At 48.8% G+C, this 21,017-nt stretch overlaps 1 protein-coding gene across 1 annotated transcript in view; it reads left to right on the forward strand.

The window, feature by feature from the left end:
• Nucleotides 1-21,017, forward strand: part of NRDC (nardilysin convertase) — a 1,316,087-nt gene that overhangs the window by 496,262 nt on the left and 798,808 nt on the right. Inside the window, exons 13-14 of the mRNA XM_085602630.1 lie at nt 2,593-2,651; nt 2,743-2,797. Of these exons, the coding sequence (XP_085458756.1) occupies nt 2,593-2,651; nt 2,743-2,797 (114 nt within the window). The remainder of the gene's footprint in view (nt 1-2,592; nt 2,652-2,742; nt 2,798-21,017) is intronic.

A 21,017-nucleotide genomic window follows, 5' to 3' on the forward strand; every position in this document is an offset into this window, starting at 1 on the left:
CGCCTCCACCACGTGCCCTGCGGCACGGGGGCCTCCCCCTCCTGTCCCTGCCCAACTGGGGTGTGGGGACAGGGGCCACCATCCCTTGCGGGTTGGCCGGGCCTCCCCTTCCCGCTGCTCCCGAGCAAGTCGAGCAGGGAGGCGAGCAGCGGGAGCCTCCCGAGAAGCTGCCTCGTAGCGCCTGTCCACCCTTGGCCGGACTGCAAGGGCGACTGGGTACGGCACCCTCCCAGGCCATCTGGGCGCTGGGTCGTCCCGGGCTATCTGGTCGCCTGGCTACACGACCAGATGTCCCTGGGGACCGGGTGACCAGATGGCCAGATGGCCCTGCGGGCTGGGTGACCAGATGGCCGGCCTGTCGGGCCATCTCCAACTTTGTCCTTCCCCAGCGTTCTGTAAACCCCCACTATATGGGGGCTTAATAGTCAAGGAAAATGGGCTCCCCAGGCAGGTTGGCGGGTAGAGGAGGTGGCCTGGGCTTAACACTCCTTGGTTCCAGCCGAGGGTCCGGGCGCTGTGGGCGGGGGTCCACCAGGGCCCTGGGAGGCTCTCCCCGGCCTGGTTAGGGTTCGGAATCTGGGACCGCGCCTGGGGGCTCGTGCACTGCCTGGCGGCCCTGGGGTGCGGGAGACCCCCGTCCTGCAAGCCAGCCGAGGGTCTGGGCGCTGGAGACGGGGGTCCACCGGGTCCCGGGGAGGCTCTCCCTGGCCTGGCTAGGGTTCGGAAGCTGGGACCGGGCCCGGGGCTTGTGCTCTGTCCGGCGTGCCCCGGGGTGCGGGAGTCCCACGTCCTGCAAGCCAGCTGATCCAGGCGCTGGGGACGGGGGTCCACCGGGGCCTGGGGAAGCTCTCCCCAGCCTGGCTGCTTTCAGAAGCAGGGACCGGGCCAGGGAGTGGGGTTGGCTGGCTTTATCCTCTCCGCTGGTGGAGCAGAGTTTTCTGGCCACCCGTAGTTGGTTCCAGTGCAACTGGCTTTCGGACTCTGTTTGGGACTTTGACAAAATCCTTAGTTCTAGGGGATTTGGAAAACCTGTTTCCCGACTGTGTCCTGGAAGTTCCAGAAAACGTATGAACCTAATAGTTCATAGCACCACAAAAGAAAAAATAATGTAGGGTTCTTCTAACTCGTGATCTGGGCAGCTGCTAGGGAGACGTTGCAAAGAAAATTCCTTCCTTGGCATTGCATCTAAAAAATAAAATCAGTCCACCTGCCTGTCCTGGCAAGAATTTCCTCTGTTGGCATCTACACTTGCCTGTTTGTAGTTGCTAGGCCAGCTCGTTACTATCACTGAGCCGTCTGCCCATAGTTCGTGTGACTCCACCCTTTCCCATCAACAAACACCTCAGTGAGCACTGGGTGCATTCTCCCAACATTTCTTTGCACTCCGCCTACCCTAGCAATGGCAGTTTGCTTTTCATATCTGTAATGTGGACAAGTTCCTGTGGTAAAAGCAGGCCAGTCATTTGCCCTTTGTGAAACCATAAAAGCCGATCATTGTTTGGGTCCTTTAATGCTGGTTACTGTTTCGGCTGTTAATGCATGTTAATGTGTGGGGCGCTTAATGCAGATTACTGTCTGTGGCTATTAATGCTAATTACTGTGTAGGGCCACTGATGTTCCTTAGTATGTGGAGCCATCAATAAGGGACCTTAATGCTTTTGTTGTGTGGTGCCACTGAGATTGGTTGTTATGGTGGAGCATTGTGTGAGGCTATTATTGTGGGTTACAGTATGGGGTCGTTTATGTGGGTTACAGTATTAGGCCATTACTAATAATTACAGTGTGGAAGCCCGATAAAGTTGGTTATAGTTTTTAGGCCATTGCAGTTGGTTACTGTGAGGCGTCATTAAAGTTGTTTAATGAGTAGGGTCATTAAAGCTGATTACTGTGCAGGTCCATTAAAGCTAGGTAAGGTGATGGATTTATACAAATACAAATGTACTATATGTGGCTATTAAAGCATATTCTAAGAAAGGTGTAATACCGAAGGAAATTAATGCTCACAGTATCTAGAAAAAGGGTGTCCAACATGAAACCAGGAGAGCCAGAATACTGGTTCAGGATGTTGACCTAAAATAGACTTGTATATAATGAAACTTAGTGGAACTAATATACACAGTCAGAGGTTATCCTGAAACATTCACATTGATTCCACCCTCCTCAACCTTTACTCGACAACCCTGGGCTATGACCACTGATGGATGCATTGTTTGGAATCATTGATAAATGTTATAGCCTGACCAACACATCTATTTTGCTATATCAGAGGGTACTGGCACATTACTGCCTTGAAAAAGTGATGCTGCGTAAATGCATGGACAGAAGCTGCTTATTCTCCAGCCACACAGTCCAAGGCCTTCTGAGAGGAAGCATCACAGAGTAAGAGACAGACAAATATACATAGCATGTCTATACTAGGGTTTGTTTTTAGCTAGCCCTTCCTCTAAAACCCATGCTTCATTTGGGCAAGGTCAAACCTATTGGATTTGCAAATGGTTATTAGAAGTTAGCACATTTCAGGTGCATTTGGCATTTGCATTTATTTATTAGAATACTGTACTTTAATTAATACAAATTCATACTTTCCCTTAGGTTACTCACATAGTGTTCCAGTATTTGAAAATGTTACAGCAGATGGGCCCTCAACAAAGGTAACATTACTTCGTAAAGTTAATGTTTGTGCTTTCAAGTGGAATTTTTTGTTTGTTTCTGATTCAATTCATTAGATTTTCCTTTTTACAGAATATTTGAAGAAATTCAGAAAATTGAAGCAAATGAATTTCATTACCAGGAAGAGGTAAATTATGGTTTATTTATAATAATGTCTTCTGTTTTATTCTAAATGCAGCCCAATGAGAAATGTGCTATAAAATGAATAAATATTGAAAATGCACACAAAAGTGTAATAGTCATAGTGTTATTAACAAAGTATGTCAGAATTCAAGATGGCTTATGTATTTGCAATAAGAGATTGAAATTCAAGTGGACTTGTCAGTATGGGTGCTAATTTAATGTACCAGGCATACACTCTTGACTCAAATGAAAATGTATTTGTTAACAGTAAGTATATAACCTTCAGTAAACAGGAAGGACGTTCTTGTTGAGTTATACCATAGGTGCCCCCTGGGGAACAAATATGTTTCTTTACTGTGCTCCCATGCTCTACCATATTAGCAGTTAAACTTACGTTTTGAACTCTGCTCGGCAGTCATCTTCACTTTCCTTGCTCTCCTTTCCTTCAGTTATCACTATATGTAGATATTAAAATGAGGAATTCTCAGGAGAGTAGGCCATTGACACAGTTAATGGTTTGTCTGCTTCTATGAAATAGTTACACAAACACTCACTATGTTGGGCCTATGAGACCTGCAACATGCCCATCTGTATCTACTCTCAATTTAGCAAAGCCACAAGGGGCCCACCAGTATTCTAGGCACCACTTTCTCAGTCACACTGTGTGTGTGAACAAACGGCAACAAAAGAAGAGTGCCATCAGTAGCTAGAGGAGGAGATTAAATGTCGGCTAGCAGGAGCAAGAGCAAAAGTGTCAGAGTTGAGTACATGATCAGCCCAGGAGCTGAAGAGAGCAGGGTCTAGATCCAGAGGGGAAATCCACTTTCGAGCCTCATTCTTCATTCATCTTTGTGTTTCTATCCATGTGTGAACTTTTATTTGTGTATCTGTCTGGATCTGTGTTTGGAATTTTCTTTTTTCCCCGAAAGTTATATCTGATGTCAAGGACCACCAAAATTATGTAGGGCTCCATCATTTTGCTTTTATCTCTAGAACAACTGTCTGTTTCTGGTATAGCAGTGGTCCTGGCATAATATTGTCATCCTTGACAAAATACAGACATTTTGGCCTAGTTGTACACACTGGCAGTCATCTTTGATATATTGTGAGCATGACTTGCTGAATTTCGGACACACTGCCTGACACAGTAATGGCTAAGATAGATGTATTGTAAGCGTCCAGGCCATTATGCTATCAGTGCTTGGCACAGTAGTGCATCTGTTACAATGGTGAGCATTAAAGGCATATTAGAGGCATCCTTGACATTATGGTAAATACCCATGGTACGTGATTGTAAAGCCTGTACATTTAAAGGCGATTCACCCTGTGTGAAGCATTTTTCCACGTGAACACTTGATGAAAATGACAAGCTGATGTTTGGTGTGTGCATTTATTACAAATGAAAATAATACTTTAAAAGGAAAGTGTATGTGTCTTTCAGAAAGGGAATTTAAGAAATTAAGTTTGATTGCTCGCTATGAAAGCGGTATTTTCTAGAAAAATGGTTAAGAAACTTGTATGCATCTTAACATTCATTACCATATGTATGTTGATGATACCCAACTATGCGAACATTTCTTCTCCAGAAGACATTGCTACTCTCAACCTTGCACTCTTAGAAACCCAACAATGGTTAACGCTCAACCACCTTTTGCTAAATTCACTCAAAACAGAATTCCTCTTGCTCGCCCCACACAATCATACTGCGCCCATTCAGGGCTGGCTGAAACAGCTTACAGCCCTCAACTGCAACCCACATGTAGTTAACTCTACTGGATCACTAGGCCTAATTCTGGACAAATGCCTAAATATGCAGGATCACATCAGTGCTACAACAAGAGGAGCCAATTACCAACTCTGCACATTAAGGAAAATCAAAAGGTTCCTGCCACCCTCTGACCTGCAACAAGCTGTCCAGTCCCCTGTGATATCCTGTTTGGAATACAGAATTTCGATCTTGACTGGACTCCCCAAATCCAACCTGGCACCTTTAAGAGCCACGCTGAACTCTGCTGCCAGACTCATCACCTGCTCAAGAAAGCGTGTTCACATCGCACCTGATCTACGCCAACTGAACTAGCTGTCTATTGACACATGGATCAAGTATAAGATAACTTGTTTGACTCACAGCCCACTGCCCCATAACATGCCCACTTTCCTAGCAAATAAGCTTGAACTATTGGGTGGGAATCGGGCACTAAGAAGTACAAACACTCTACTGCTGAAACCCCCAAAGTTAAAAAAGAAGAGCACTTACAACCGCGCTTTCTCCGGTCTTACTCCGAGAATATGGAACGCACCAGAAATCAGAACAATCCCTTCATCCTCCACTTTCAAAAAAAAAAGTCAAACACCTACTCATGAATAGCCACTGGAGACAATACTTCTGTAATTTCTTAAACTTTTGAAATGACCCCTCATCCTTGTCCTCTCCTACCTCAATGCAATTTGCTTACTGTTCAATATGCTGATGTTCATATCCCTTTGCCTTTTATGCTTTTAATGTTTTTGCATAGTTTTCTATGGTTTTCTGCCTGCTAAAGTTCAACTAGTAGACGATGTTGTACATTGCTCTGTTAATGACTGGGTCAGTAATCATAGGCTCGATCATGGATAGACTTGAGTCAATAGTTCTGTAACCTCACATACTATTTGAAATGCCCTCACAACTTTTGACCTACCTGACCTTCGTTGCAATCTACTTATTGCTTAAAATACTGGTGTCTATCTGCCTTTGTAATCTGTTTTTACTGTTACATTGATTTTGATTATACCTTCCCGCTCAAGCCTAACATGCGGGCGACGATGCACAGCACTCTGATACCCTGCCGGGTCATGTTTGTGCTTTATAAAACTTTTCAAATAAATAAGGCACCAAGTGCATTAGCTTTCCTGGGAAAATACAACAGAACCTTGTGGGACTCCGAGCAGGACTGGGCGGTCGAGTTAGAGGAGGCAGGCGGCCTCGATCTCTCCTCTGACCCGGGGTTTGCCTCTCCTCCGCCTACCATGGAGGAGGGCGCCTCGTACAGGATGGTGCTTCGTCGAGCCGCAGAGGTCCTCCACCTTGATCTCCCTACGGTGGCCCTGAAGACTAATCTCACTGAGGTGCTCCAGACAGCATCCACTAAGTCGGAGCCCCTGCTGCCATTTAACGATGCCCTCACTGACGTCTTGCTGGGCACTTGGTCGCAGCCAGCCACAGGGCCCCTGGTGGATAAGAATGTCGCCAGGCGTCATCGCCCGGCACCGGGTGACCCTGCCTTTCTGACCACTCATCCTACGCCAGAGAGCCTGGTCATCCAAGCTTCGACATCCCAAAGTGCCTTTCCCACGGCTCCGCCGGATAAGGACTCTAAGAAGCTGGAGCAGTTTGGCAAGCGGTTGTTCTCTTCGGCCAGCTTAGGGCTGCGGTCAGTGAACACCGCATGCCTCTTGGGCTGCTATTCCCACGCGGTGTGGAATGCCGTTGCATAGGTGTTGCCTCAGTGTCCTGAAGAGGCCCAAGCTGTGCTGTCTCAAGCTGTTGCCGAGGGTAAGGATTAGGCTAAGATCGCCATTCTGTGTGGTTTGGACACCGCAGACTCACTAGGTAGAGCATTTCTCTGACTGTGGCGCTTCGTCGCCACGCCTGGTTGAGATCTACCGGGGTCTCGCCAGATGTACAAGGCTCAATCATGGACATGCCCTTTGATGGCACCCACCTGTTTGGCGATAAGGCCAACAGTGTGCTGGAGCGTTACAAGGACTCGCGGGCTATGGCCAAGTCCTTAGGTCTTTCCACGAAAAGCCCAGCCACTCCTGGTTTTCGTGGCAGCGGCAGGGGCGCCTAGGCGCGTTCCTTCAGCAAGCCTGTGCAGAACCAACCGCAGCGTGGCCGGGGCCGCGGCTTCCGCGGGGTGGGTCTGGGAATCAGCGTGGGGGTCAGTCCACATCCGCCCCCGCTGCTTCTGCCTCCAAACCTTCCTAATCCGAGCTTTGTGGAGCACCCCATGCCAGTGGGTGGCAGGATCGCCATCACCTCCCCCACTGGCACACTATCACATCGGACACGTGGGTGCTGCAGATCATCCTCAAGGGTTTCTCCCTTCCCTTTCAGTCCACCCCTCCAGCCATGCCACCTCAGTACCACCGCATGTCGGGGGATCACTTGATGACTCTCCAGCAGGAAATTACGACCCTCTTGGCCAAGGGGGCCATTGAGTGCGTTCCGGGGCCGGAAGTAGGGAGTGGTTGTTATTCCCACTACTTTCTAGTCCCCAAGAAGGACAAAGGGGGTCTGCGTCCCATCTTCGACCTCCGAAACGTCAACCGCTTCCTCCGGAAGGAGAAGTTCAAAATGCAGGCTCAGGTCTTGGCTGCCCTCGACCCTGGAGACTGGATGGCAGCTTTGGACCACCGGCGTTACCTGCGGTTCACGGTAGGCCACGGGCATTTTCAATTTGCCGTGCTCCTCTTTGGCCTTACCAGCGCCCCTCGGGTGTTCACGAAAGTGATGGCGGTGGTCACAGCTCATCTGCGCAGGTTAGGGGTGTCAGTCTTCCCCTACCTCCGCGAGTGGTTGTTGAAGGCGGGCTCGCCCCAGACAGTCGTCTCTCACCTTCAGACTACGGCCGATCTCCTGCATTTGCTGGGGTTCTCCATCAACATGCCGAAGTCACACCTGAGTCCCTCTCAGCAGCTCCCCTTCATAGGAGCGGTTCTGGATTTGACGCGGTTTTGGGTTTATCTTCCCGAGCAGCGAGTCCAGGATATTCAGGCTATGATTCCGATCTTTCAGCCTCTATCCCGGGTTTGTCAGGATGACCCTCCGGCTTCTGAGCCTGCTGGCCTCCTGCATCCTGCTGGTGCAACATGCCAGATGGCGTATGCGGGCTCTGCAGTGGGACCTGAAGTTGCAGCGGGCGCAGCATCAGGGCAACCTGTCCGCTCATGTACAGATCTCGGAGGGCACTGCACGACAATTGCAGTGGTGGCTCACGAATCGCGATTGGGTCAGTGGCAGATCCCTCTCCCATCCCCAACCAGAGCTCACAGTGGTGATGGATGCGTCCCTCCTGGGATGGGGAGGCCACTTGGGAGAGGCGGATATCAGAGGACTCTGGTCTCTGGCGGAGTCCCATCTCCATCTCAACCTTTTGGAGCTGCGGGTGATCCAACTTGCACTGAAGGCATTCCTTCCCTCTGTCCGGGGAAGTGTGGTGCAGGTGTTCACGGACAACACCACCGCCATGTGGTATTGCAACAAACAGGGTGGGGTGGGGTCGTGGACCCTATGTCAGGAGGCTCTGCGCCTCTGGACATGGCTGTAACATCAAGGCATTACTTTGGTGGTTCAACACCTGGCAGGTTCTCTGAACGCTAGGGCGGACAAACTCAGCCGCCGGTGCTTGATGGATCACTAATGGCGTCCATCCTCGGATGTGGCACAAGGTCTCTTTCTACAGTGGGGAGAGCCTTGGTTAGATCTATTCGCCACCGAAGAGAACGCGCAATGTCATCAGTTCTGCGCGTTGGATTTTCCAAGGCGGCACTCGCTCGGTGGATTTGCGGTCTGTTGTACACCTTTCTGCCTATACCACTTCTGCCCAGAGTGCTGAAGAAGACTCGGTGCGGCTGGGCCCAAGTCATCCTTGTGGCTCCGGACTGGGCACGAAGGTACTGGTATCCCAAGCTACTCAGCATGGCAATCGATCCCCCCGATCCGTCTGCCTCTTTGGGAGGATCTTCTGTCGCAGCAGCAGGGGACGGTCCTCCACCCGGACCTGTCCAACCTCCACCTCCATTCGTGGAGATTGAGCGGCGACAGTTGACAGCTTTCGATCTTCCTCCCGAAGTCTGTGGTGTCATTCTGGCAGCCAAGCGTCCATCCACTAAGACGGTGTACGCCTGCCGGTGGAACAAGTTTGTGGCGTGGTGCACAGCGAAGTCTGTGGATCCCCTTTCTGCCCCTCTTTCTGAGGTCCTTCTGTTCCTACTATCCTTGGCCCAGCAGGGCTCTGCTCTGGGCCTGGGCACTGTCAAAGGTTGTCTTTCGGCCATCTCTGCCTTTCTAAGGCTTCCAGATCAGCCTTCTCTCTTCAAGTCTCTGGTTGTTAACCGTTTCCTGTAAGGCCTTACGCACACGTTTCCCCCAGTGCCTTTCATAATGCCTCAATGGGACTTAAATCTTGTCTTGACCTATTTGATGTGCGCTCCCTTTGAACCCCTTCATAACTGTCCTTTACGTCTTCTCATGCTCAAGACGGCTTTCCTGGTAACTATCACCTCTGTCAGAAGAGTGAGTGAGCTCCAGGCTCTTTCTTCTAAACCTCCTTTCCTTTCTGTTCATCCGGACAAGGTGGTTTTAAGGACACGTCCTTCTTTTTTGCCAAAGGTTGTCACGCCCTTCCACATCGGGCAGACCATCACTTTGCCCACCTTCTTTCCGCCTCCGCATCCTTCAAAAGAGGAAGAGAAGCTCCACTGTCTGGACCCAAAACGTGCGCTCTCGTTCTGTCTGAAGCACTCGCAGCAGTTCCGGGTGACCAGCTCTTTGTAGACTACGTGGGCGCCAAAAAGGGTCGGGCTGTGCACAAACTGACCATGTCTCGGTGGGTCGTTCTGTTCATCAAAGCATGTTACTCGTTGGCTAAGGAGCAGTCTCCTGTGGGGCTGCGTTCCCATTCTACCAGGGCAACGGCAGCCACTACTGCCTTGGGACGTGGCGTTCCCTTGCAGGATATTTGTCAGACAGCTACGTGGGCCTTGCTGCACACATTAACAAAGCATTACTGCCTTGACAGTCCAGTCCGGAGAGACGGCTTCTTTGGCCGTTCTGTTCTCCGTGACTTTTTTGTGTAATCTCTTCGTCGACCCACCACCGGGGTTGGTATTGCTGGGGTAACTATTTTAAGGTAAGGAATCTATCACTAACGTGTCTTTTTCCGATGCACAAGTTGCTACTTGTGTAACAATATATCTGTAAGAGACATTAGTTAGTGATAGATTCCTTACCGCCCCACCCATCCGCCCCGTTCTGCGAATTGATTCTAGGGTTAAGGTCATCCCTTTCAGGGCCCTAGTTTCATGGTACCAGTGGTCAGTTTCTTGCATGGCTCTGCGTTCCTGGCACTGAAAGTCATGTACAGAACTGACGTCAGCGCACATGGGGGGCACCTAAGTAGTCTCCGTGACGTCATCTCGGCGCATACGATGCCAGCGACAGACGCGGAGCCGCACGACGCCACCTACTGACGCGCAGGGGTACTGCTAACGAAAAAACTTTCCGGATCCAGTCTGACGCCTGGGAATATTCTAAGGTAAGGAATCTATCACTAACTAATGTCTCTTACATATATATTGTTACACAAGTAGTAACTTGTGCATATACATTGGTATTCTTTGCCCTTTTTAAAATTAAATCCTTAGACATTGGCCTTTATATCCTTCCTTATAGGCCCCACAATATTCTTGTCTTAAGTCTTTCTACAGGCCTTCCTGAAGAAAGGGGAACGTCTACACTTACGAAGACATTATGAAAAAGTGCTCAGGTTACAGTTGAGAAGCCATTCCTTCTTGAGCAGTAGGCCCTCTCAGTACAGAAAAGGTTGGAGACCTGTTATAGTTTATACATTTTCTTGTTTGTAATTTCCTTGTATTCCCAGCCTGACAAACTTAAAATATACAAACCTCAACCCAATATGCTTTTCGCATGACTAGGTAGTGGCCACGGTACATGTTTAATATTTAAATATCATTAGGTCGAAGCCTACCAGACAGCGCAGCTGTTTGGTTTGCTAAAGACATTTTAGAGGCATTCAGAATGCTTCCTTGGGAATGCATTCTACCTGTTGCTTACCATTGACTGTGTGCCTCACATTTTCTGGCTTTCTATTTACTGGCTATATTTGTTTTAGGCTGTCCAGCTTCAGTTCATGCTTCCCAAGGATAAAGCCCTTTCACGCTACCTCTACCTGTATTCTGCCACAAGTGTTCTTTTCTGTAAACAGGCCAGTAAATCTTGTTCCTGTCACATTTGCTGTGTATTCAAAGACCGAGGTCAAATGTCAGGCTCTGGTCTAATGACGAAGCTTGGTGTTTACTTTTCGTTCTCTGACTTCAAAGTGAGAGGATTTATGTGACATTCTTGCTGGATACAGGGGGTGGAAAAAAATGTTTCCCCAGTGCCCAACAACATTTAAATCAATTGTACAGGTATTTCAGAAAATATTAGAATTAGGAAAGCACAAATTAAATAAAAATGTTGTTCATTCTGAAGTGTGTTGGAAACAAATACTTTAATATTATCAAAACAAATCAATTTACTAGGTGATTCCATTTCGATCAATTGACCACTCGGCAAAGGGCATGCTTTGGTCCATTATTGTGCTAACATCAACAAAAAGCCTGTTCCAGGATGGCTTCCAACGCTGAAAAGTTCTTCTCTATTTAAAAGTCCAATTATAAATATGTTAAGAAAATACATTACAAAATTAAAACATCATAAAACCAAAATATAAGAACCGTTGGATATTCAGGCATCACAGAGGGCAGGCAGTTATACGGCAGTGCATGAGCGTTAAAGTGCAGATGCATGTGCAAAAGAACAGTAGAGTACAACCATGATGAATTTAAAAATTACATTAAAAGACATGTTCACTTGTAACATGCACCCTGCAAACACTCTACTATAGCATATACAGCAAATGGGTCATGTACTTTCTTAAAATCCAACAGCGCAGATGTCACATCTAGTAGACCCAATTATCTATTTAGATCAACTTGCTGAATATGCCCAGCAAAAAAGAGGAAATGTTCATAAGTCTCATCATAAAATAGAAACCGATACGGCATGCCGTGAAACTCCCAGCATTGGCTAACCAAGTGCCTGAAAATGCTGCGAGGGGTTGAATTCCAAAGCAAAATTTTAAATGAAAGGATCTTACAGGAGCAGGGAAAATCTAAGTAATGTTCATAAAAAGGGCGCACCTTAAACGTTAAAGTCTGAGTTAACAGGCCTACAGCTCCTTGGGCCGCAAGTTTAACAGAGTGCCTATCCCAAAAACCTCGCTGTTAACAGTTCCAGGGATCTCTTGTCAATAAGTTCTGGCAAAAATCTGCCAAGTCCAGGTCCATCAAGTTCGTCTTGATTGATCTTGGCCAGGAAATCTTCTTCACAGCTCTAAGGATGTCAACAAGTCCCTCCCTATACGACTTCATTGCATCCAACTTCCAGATACTCACCCAGTAAACTAATGGGTGCCACTTCATCACCTGGCACAAAAGCCTTGAGCCATACAGGTAGCATGGTGCAGCTCTGAGAAAGTAATAGTAATGATCGCACAAACCTATTTTCCTCAGAGCCTAGGCTGGTCAGATCTGAATGGGCCCATCATTCGCTTCCATACAGCACTGCAGTTAAATCCTGTGTCCTATATATTTGGAAGGGGGGGTTGAGAGGGGGAGACGTGACTGATTTCATGAATCTGAGTAAGGCCCCGTCCTGTGTTTTAATTTGAGAACACTCTTTTTGTATTTGGGCCTCCATGAATTGGAGTCTGCTATCCGGATACCAAGAAAGTCAAAGTGCCTTACTCTATCAAGTGAGACTCCCTGCAGTGATAAACCCCCCCCCCCCCTTTAGTTTTTATGTGGATTAAAGACCATATGCTTGGTCTTAACATTATTCATCTCAAGGCCACGCTGGTCACAAATGGGGGAAAAACGATGCAACAAAATAGACAAACCCCCAAGCTGTCTTTGACAGCAAGAGGTTGTCATTGGCAAACAACAAAGTGGGTACCTTGGTTTCAGTTAAAATGAGGGAGTCATTCTGGCAGTTGGTTAAAGAATTGTCTCACCCACTAATGAATAGTAAAAACAGGGTGGGGCAGGACTCAGCCCTGGTGAACCCCACTTTCTACAGGAATACTCCTTCCCAATTCCCCATTTGGGTTTCATCTAACTTGGGCATAAGTGCCCTTGTGCAATCTAATTAAGATGTTTAGATGTTCATGGGGCATCCCTTCTCACTCAGTACGCTCCACAAATTCTCCCTCAGAACAAGGTCAAAGGCAGAATGGAGGTCAAAAAAGACAACAGATAAGTTGCTGCCACTGATGTCCTCGGTCTTCCACTTGGTGACAAAAAATCTAAAGGTTTGGTTAACAGTGCCCACGTTATCTTGGAAGCCAGTTTGAAAGTGGGTTATCACTTACCCGTTGGCTGATCACCTATTGTTTATTGAGCATTTGTCGGCAACATTTTTTTGAGTGAAGTGTATCAAGCTAATGGGTGATAATTCTGTGACATGATCCTGGGTCCCTTTTTATGTATAGGCACAATCTACACGCCTTTCCAGGTTATAGGAATAGGAGCACTTGCAAGAATGGTGTTTTAAAGTGTATTGATTTATGGAACCTAGACGTCCAGATTTGAATGGAAAAGCTCTGCAGGGATCTTGTGTAAACGGGAAGCCTTCCCCCTTATTTTATGCGGCCACAGCCCTGTCAGTATCGACTAAAGAAAAATATGGGAATGGTTCAGGATGGCAGTCGGCACACTCTACCAAGGGACTAGGGGGAATAGCCACAACCGTGCATTGTATTGGGGATGCACATTGAGGCATTGGAAGAACCATGTTTGACAATGTGCCAGAATTTATTAACAGCTTGGCCAGTTGCCGCATTTAAGAGTTTGCTCCATACTTGAACGTTCCAATATGCTTTAGCTGTCCTAAGCACAATTATATATTGCACTCTTGCTAGTGGGATAACACTTCTATTGCCTTATTTGATAGCGTTCAACAGGCCATGCTTTGCTTCCCTGCATGCAGAATTGAACCAAGAATAGTTTTTTGCTGATTTCCTAGCAGGCTTAATATCCTTCACAAAACCTCATTAAGCTTAGTAAAACAACAATTATGGTTTGTTAAAAGGAGTTCGCTATTATGTAGCTTGTCAACTACTGGATTTAATGTAGAAAATAGAATATACATTTTTGCATTGTTATTTTCAGAAGTAGCAATGGCGTTCCACTTTAGGGCCGTCCTAGAGGTAGCGACTTCAAGTGCAACACAATCTGGGGCATTTCTCAGCGCCTCTTCCCATTCTGCCCCATGCCTCAGTCCCAAAACAAGGGGGAAATGGTCACTCTCAAGTCAATGGGGGATTGCCATATCAATCGGAACCGCCCATGCTCTAATGTCTAAGACGATTTAATCTATTCTAATCCTATAATTGACTCTGTGAAAGGTGGGAGACAATGGCACATCTGATTTTGAGTATCCATTACAAACTGTATAGTTTTATTAGTGAAACCGTATATCTGTGCAAATAAAATGGTAATTTCAATTGAAAATATGGCAGTGTGCTAACAGACCATGCATACTCTACTCTTTGACACTCCATACCACTCTGTGCCACTGCACTTTGTACCACTCCACTGTACATCACTGCACTCTACACCACTTCACTCTATTCCTCTCTACTCTTCATCACTCTACTCTTTGCCAGTGCATTCTACGCCACTCTACTCTACATCACTTCACTCTTTGCCAATCCAATCTGAAAGAGACAGTTATAGATTTTTTACCTTAGAATTAGCCCTAGGTGTCGAACTGGATCTGGGGAATCTTTTCTTAGCAGTACCCCTGCGCATCGGTGGGTGGTGTCGGTTGACTCCGCGTCCGTCCTCTGCGCCGTTGTCGCCAGGATGACATCGCAGTGTCTACTTAGATGTCGCCCCTGCGAGCCAAAGTCAGTTCTTTTTTTCCACGCCAGCCTAGCACAGATCCGGAGACAGCTACACCTTTAGTCTCTTTTTGATGAAACTTTTTTGATGTTTTGTCGACTGCTTTTTTTGAGTCTTCAAGTCCTGGTGCGTAAGGGATGTCCCACTGTCGGACTGGGTTCAAGCGTTGCGAGGCCTGTCAGAGACTGATGTTGGTGATGGACCCACACCTCGTGTGCCCTTGATGTCTGGAGCGTGACCAGGACCCAAATCCGAGCTCCGACTGCCGGGCCATGAATCCAAAGTCTTTTTGGGAGCAGTACCAAAAGCTCTTGGAGGCCCTGGGGTTGGCTCCCCGTCGCTCCCGGTATCATTTGAGAGGAAGGTCTTGAGACCGCTCGTGGAACCCCCCACACCTCTTCACACTCTGAGTCCTTGAAGTCTTCGGATAAGTCAATTCACAAGAAAAAGGCAAAGAAGCACCGGCGCTCTTCACCTTCTCCCCGTCGGTCGGCTGACGCAACGCGGAACCCGAAGCCTCGTCGCTCTATAAGGCTCAGTCTCTGGTTCCTCCTTCAGGGACAACTCTGCGCCTCCCTCCATTTCCAGGAGCCGAGGCGACCCTGCCCAACTCCATAAGTACTACGAGGACCTCCACTTTGTCTTTGGGCAGCCCCACTCTGTCTTCGGGCCACACAGAGCCGGCGGCTCTGGCGCTGGAGGGCTCCCTGCAGATCCAGGCCTTCCCTGGCATCTAAGCCGACGCCCCTGGCGCCAACCGTGCCCATTCTCAACGCCGTCCCCATCCTCACCCCGAGATGGACTCTGAGCCCGACCGACGTCGGCCGATGTCGGATCCGACGCCAGAGGGTACGTTTGTTCCCCTGTTCATCCCTAGTGTTCCCCATCACCCAGAAGGTGGTGTTTAGGACTGGGAGGGGTCAGTGGACCCTTTGGCAGACCAACCGGACTGGAAAGAGGAACTGTGTGATGCCAGTGGTCTGGACACTTACCCAGACGTTGGCATGCTTTCTCCCCCTACCGTGGCTGAGGAGGAGGGATGTTCTTACGCTGTGGTGGTGTGAAGGGTGGCCGATGTCTTGGGCCTGACAGGTGTATCAACCTGCGGCTTCATCTTCGGAACCTCTCCTGCCCTTTAATGAAGCCCTCACTGACATCCTTCTAGGCACCTAGTCCAGTTCCAGCACAGGGGCTCCTGTGGTAGTCCAAGCCTCGTCTTCAAAGGGCACATTCCCTTCTGCTCCCCCAGATAGGGAATCCAAGAAGATAGATCGCCTTGGGAAGCGTATGTTCTCTTCCTCGAGCTTGGCGCTGCGGTCCATGAATACCGCATGCTTCTTGTGCCAATACTCCCATACCAGCTGGACTATGGTCACGCAGGTGCTGCCTCAGTGCACAGAGGAGGCCCATGCCATTCTTTTCCAGGCAGTGGTGGATAGGAGAGATGCAGCCAAATTCACGATACGATGTGGACTGGATACTGCCGACTCACTAAGCAGAACGATTGTCAGGTCTGTAGCCCTTAGGCGCTGATGTGTGGTTTTTTGGGGGATGTCCAGTCAACTCTCTATGGACATGCCCTTCGATGGCCATCGCCTTTTTGGTGACAAAGCAGACACAGTGCTGGAGCGCTTTAAAGATTCACAGGCTACTCCCAGATCTTTGGGCTTCCCTGTGTCTTCCTGTCCACCTCAGTCTGCTTTTCGCCCCTTTTGTGGCTACGGAAGGGTCTCCCAGCCCCGCCCAGTCTAGCCACCGGTTGACGCAGGCTGCCTCTGGACTGTTCCCATGGAGCACAGGGTCAAGACTGATTTGCATATGGCTGGGTCCAAACCGGGGTGGCATAGTGGGCAAAAGAACGATGGATTTAACCCAGATCGGTTTGCATTGTCAGCATTCCATCCATCATTTGTTTGCTGTAACACAGCCTCTACGTGACCGGGGATGTGGAACCCAGCGACCTTGCAGGTTTGGGAACCAGCAGGTGGGCCAGTCCACCATGTCTTCCTGCCCCCCCCCCCCCCCCCCCTTCTCCCCAGCTTCCAAACCCTCCTAGTCTGTCATTTCAGGCCCATCAATGGGCAGTGAGCGGCCGGATTCTCCATCACCTCCCCCACTGGCAGTTCTTCACGTCGGAAAGGTGGGTTTTACAAATAGTGCCAAGGGGATATTCTCCCCCCTTCGGGACTAACCCCTCCCTCCATGCCACCGTCTTTTGGCCGCATGTCCGAGGATCATTGGGCTCTTCTCCGGCAGGAATTCTCTGCTCTTTTGGCGAAAGGAACAATATAGAGGGTACCAAGATCAGAAGTAAGCAGTGGTTGCTACTCCCGCTACTTTCTGGTGCCCAAGAAGGACAAAGGTCTGCATCCTATCTTAGATCTCCGGGCCCTCAACCACTTCCTCCGGAAGGAGAAGTTAAAAATGCACACCTTGCCCAAACTCCCCCTGTCATGGCTATGGAAGGGGCTTCCAACCACGCCCCTCCTAGTCTATCCACCGGTTCACGCAAGCTGCCCAGCCTCTGCGTGGCCGGGGACGTGGTACCCAGCCACCTTGCAGGTTTGGGAAATAGCAGGTGGGCCAGTCTACCATGTCTCCACGCCTCCACCCCCCCCCCCCCTCCCTCCACCAGCCTCCAAACCCTCCTAGTCTTCCCTGGAGACTGGACGATGGCACTGGACTTGCAGGATGCCTATTTTCATATTGCCGTTCTGCCAGCCCACAGGCACTACCTGTGGATCACGGTAGGCCATGAGCATTTTCAGTTCACCGTGCTCCCCTTTGGCTTTACCAGTGCTCCTCGGGTGTTCACGAAAGTGATGCTGCACAGATCAGGGGTTCCAGTCTTTCTGTATCTTGACGATTGGCTGCTATAGGTAGGCTCGCCCCAGGCTGGCCTCTCCCATTTCCAGACTATGGTGGACCTCCTCCACTCGCTGTGGTTCACTATAAATATGCCGAAGTCACACCTGACTCCCTCTCAGATGCTACCTTTCATCAGGGCGGTTCTGAACACAATGCTGTTTTTGGGCCTATCCTCCCGAGCAGCGAGTCCGGGATATTCAAGCTATGATTTCGGTGAGAATGACCCTGAGGCTGCTGGGCCTTTTGGCCTCCTTCATCCTGCTGGTAAATCATGCCAGATGGCATATACGGGCTCTGCAGTGGGACCTGAAGTTCCAGTGGGCACAGCATCAGGGGAATCTCTCTGACTGCGTTCAGATCTCAGAGAGGACTGCACACCAGTTGCAGTGGTGGCTACCGAACCAAGTTTGGGTCAGAGGCAGATCCCTCTTCCTACCTCAACCAGATTTGACAAGGGTGACAGATGCGTCACTTCTGGCATGGGGCGGCCATCTGGGAGAGGCGGAGATCAGAGGAGTCTGGTTTCCGGGATCCATATCAACCTGTTGGAGCTCCAGGTGATCCTCTTGGCACTTAGTGTTCCTTCCCTCTCTCAACGAGAAAGTGGTGCAGGTGTTCACTGACAACTCCACGGCCATGTGGTACTGCAGCAAGCAGGGCGGGGTGGGGTCATGGACCCTGTGTCAGAGGCTCTACGCCTCTGTGGATGTGGCTGGAACATCAGGGCGTGACCCTGGTGGTTAAACACCTGACAGGCTCTCTGAATGCCAGGGCAGACAAACTCAGCGGCTTGTGCCTGGTGGATCACGAATGGTGTCTTCATTCAGAGGTGGTGCAAGGTCTCTTTCAGCGGTGGGGAGATCCTTGGTTGGATCTGTTCGCCACCGAAGAGAACGCGCAATGTCAGCAGTTCTGCACGTTGTAGTTTCCAAGGCAAGTTCCGAGTGAAGTTGCGGCCTCCTGTACGCCTTTTCACCTGTGCCACTTCTAGAGAGTGCTGAAAAATATCAAGCACGACTGGGCCCAAGTTATTCTTGTGGCCCTGGACTGGCCACGAAGAGTGTGGTACTCTCAGCTTCTGAGCATGGGCGTGAATCCTCTGATCAGACTGCCTCTTCGGGAGGAGCAACAGGGGTCACGAGAACCTGTCCAGCCTCCACCTCCTTGCATGGAGATTGAGTGGCGACAGTTGACCGCTTTTGATCTTCTGCCCGAAGTCTGTAATGTCATCTTATCAGCCAGGCGCCCCTCCACTAAAACGGTATTCGCCTGTAGATGGAACAAGTTTGTGGCATGGTGCACAGCAAAGGCTGTGGATCCCCTTTCTGCCCCTCTTTCAGAGGTTTTCTTCTATATACTTTCTTTGGCCCAGCAGGGCTCTGCTCTGGGCAGTCCTGAAGGTTATCTGTTGGCTATTTTTGCTGTCAGATCAGCCTTCCTTATTCAAGTCCCCTGTTGTACAAAGATTATTTAAGGGCATTCTTGTCTCTTTCCTCCATCTCTTTTCATAATGCCCAAGTGGGACTTGAACCTTGTCTTAACTTACCTTATGTGTGCTCCCTTTGAGCCTCATCACAATTGTCTTCTCAGGCTCCTAACTCTGAAAACTGAGTTCCTTGTTGCTATCACCTCAGCTCGCTGGGTGAGCGAGCTGCTAGCCCTCTCTTCCAAGCCCCCTTTCTTCTCTGTGCATCCGGACAAAGTGGTGCTTAGGGCGATGCCTTAGTTCCTTCCTAAAGTGGTTACACCTTTTCACATAGGACAAACAAACACTTTGCCTACCTTCTTCCCACCTCCACACCCTTCCAAAGAAGAGGAGAGACTACTCTGTCTGGACCCTAAATGTGAAAGATTTTCTGGGTGGATGATCAACTCTTTGTTGGCTATGTTGGTGCCAAGAAAGATCGAGGCGTTCAGAAGTGTACCATCTCTCGATGGGTTGTTCTTTGTATTCACATTTGGTACGCTTTAGCGAAAAAGGAACCTTCAGTGGGGCTGTGTGCTCACTCTACTAGGGCTCATGACAGCAACTACTGCTTTGGCACATGGAGTCTCACTTCTTGACATCTGTCAGGTGGCCACGTGGGGATCCTTGCACACGTTCACCAGACACTGATGCCTGGACAGCCAAGTCCGAAGAGATGGCTATTTTGCCCGTTCAGTCTTCCAGGACTTTCTGGTGTGAACTTAGTTTGCAGACCCTCCTCCGGAGGTGGTATTGCTGGGGTATCTATTCTAAGGTAAGGAATCTATAACGGTTTCTTTCAGATTAACAAGTTACTTACCTTCAGTTACGATGTATCTGTAAGAGACATATGTTATAGATTTTTTACTGGCACACCCATCCATGCGAACTGACTTCTAGGGATAGGGACTCCCTTGCAGGTCCCTAGTTGTGGCGCACCAGTGGTCAGTGTCTTGCATGGCTTTGGCATGGAAAGCGCGCATGGGCGGTGTCCAAGTAGACACTGCAACTTCATCCCGGCGACAACAACACCGATGACTGACGCTCAATCGACTGACGCGCAGGGGTACTGCTAAGAAAAAGTTCTCCGGATGCAGTCTGACACCTAGGGGTAATTTTAAGGTAAGGAATCTATAACTACTATATGTCTCTTACAGATAACATTGTTACCGAATGTAAGTAACTTGTTCATCTAGGCAACTCTACTCTCCATTGCACAGCTCCACTCTATGCCACTCTTCAACATTACTCTACACCATTACACTCTATGCCAATACACTCTGTGCTGATGCAATCTACTTTGTACCACCCCACTCTGTCCCTGCACTCTGTCAGTTCATTGTACGCCACTTCAATCTACTCTGCAGCACTCCACTTTACACCACTTTACGCCATTGCACCCCACGCCACTCTATGCCACTGCACTCTACTCTGCACCACTACACTCTACGCCAATTCAGTCTACTCTGAAACAATCTGCTCTATGCCACTGCACTGTATGCCGCTCTAGTCCATTCTGCGTCACTGTCTCCATAACTACTCCACTGTATGCCACTTCACACTACGTCACTGCTCTATGCCACCACTGCACTCTACACCACTGTATGCCACTATACTCCACTTTGTACCATCTTTGCCACTCTACTCTGCACCACTGCGCACTATGCGCAGCACTTTATGCCACTTTGTACCATTCCACCCTGCGCCACTGCACTAGTAGATTAGAGTGGTACCTAGGCCTTTAAATCTTGTTCTTATCTTGTCTCATTTGCTGTGCATTCAACGACCGAGGTCAAATATCAGGCTCTCTCTTCCGAGGGAGCATAGTGTTTTCTTTTCGTTCTTTGACATCAAAGTGAGAGAATTTAAGTGACAATCTTGCTATGAAACCAAAAGCTTTTTTCTTGAACACAACAAAAATGAACTATGCTGATATTTCAGAATATATTTGGAAATTAGAAATTATGCACTTTTTTTGTAATTCTGATTAAAAAAAAAAAATGACTATCAAAAGATATAAGTGAGCTAGGTGATGATATTTGCATGCATTATCATTTGCACGCAGTAAAACTTGTATGTCTGTGCAAATGTAATAGTCATTTCAATTGAAAATGTGTTGTCTGTAATAGCAGTGTGCTACCACTCCACTCCAGTCTAC

The sequence above is a fragment of the Triturus cristatus genome, chromosome 4_2 (genome assembly GCF_964204655.1).
Source record: "Triturus cristatus chromosome 4_2, aTriCri1.1, whole genome shotgun sequence".
Classification (NCBI taxonomy): Eukaryota; Metazoa; Chordata; class Amphibia; order Caudata; family Salamandridae; genus Triturus; species Triturus cristatus.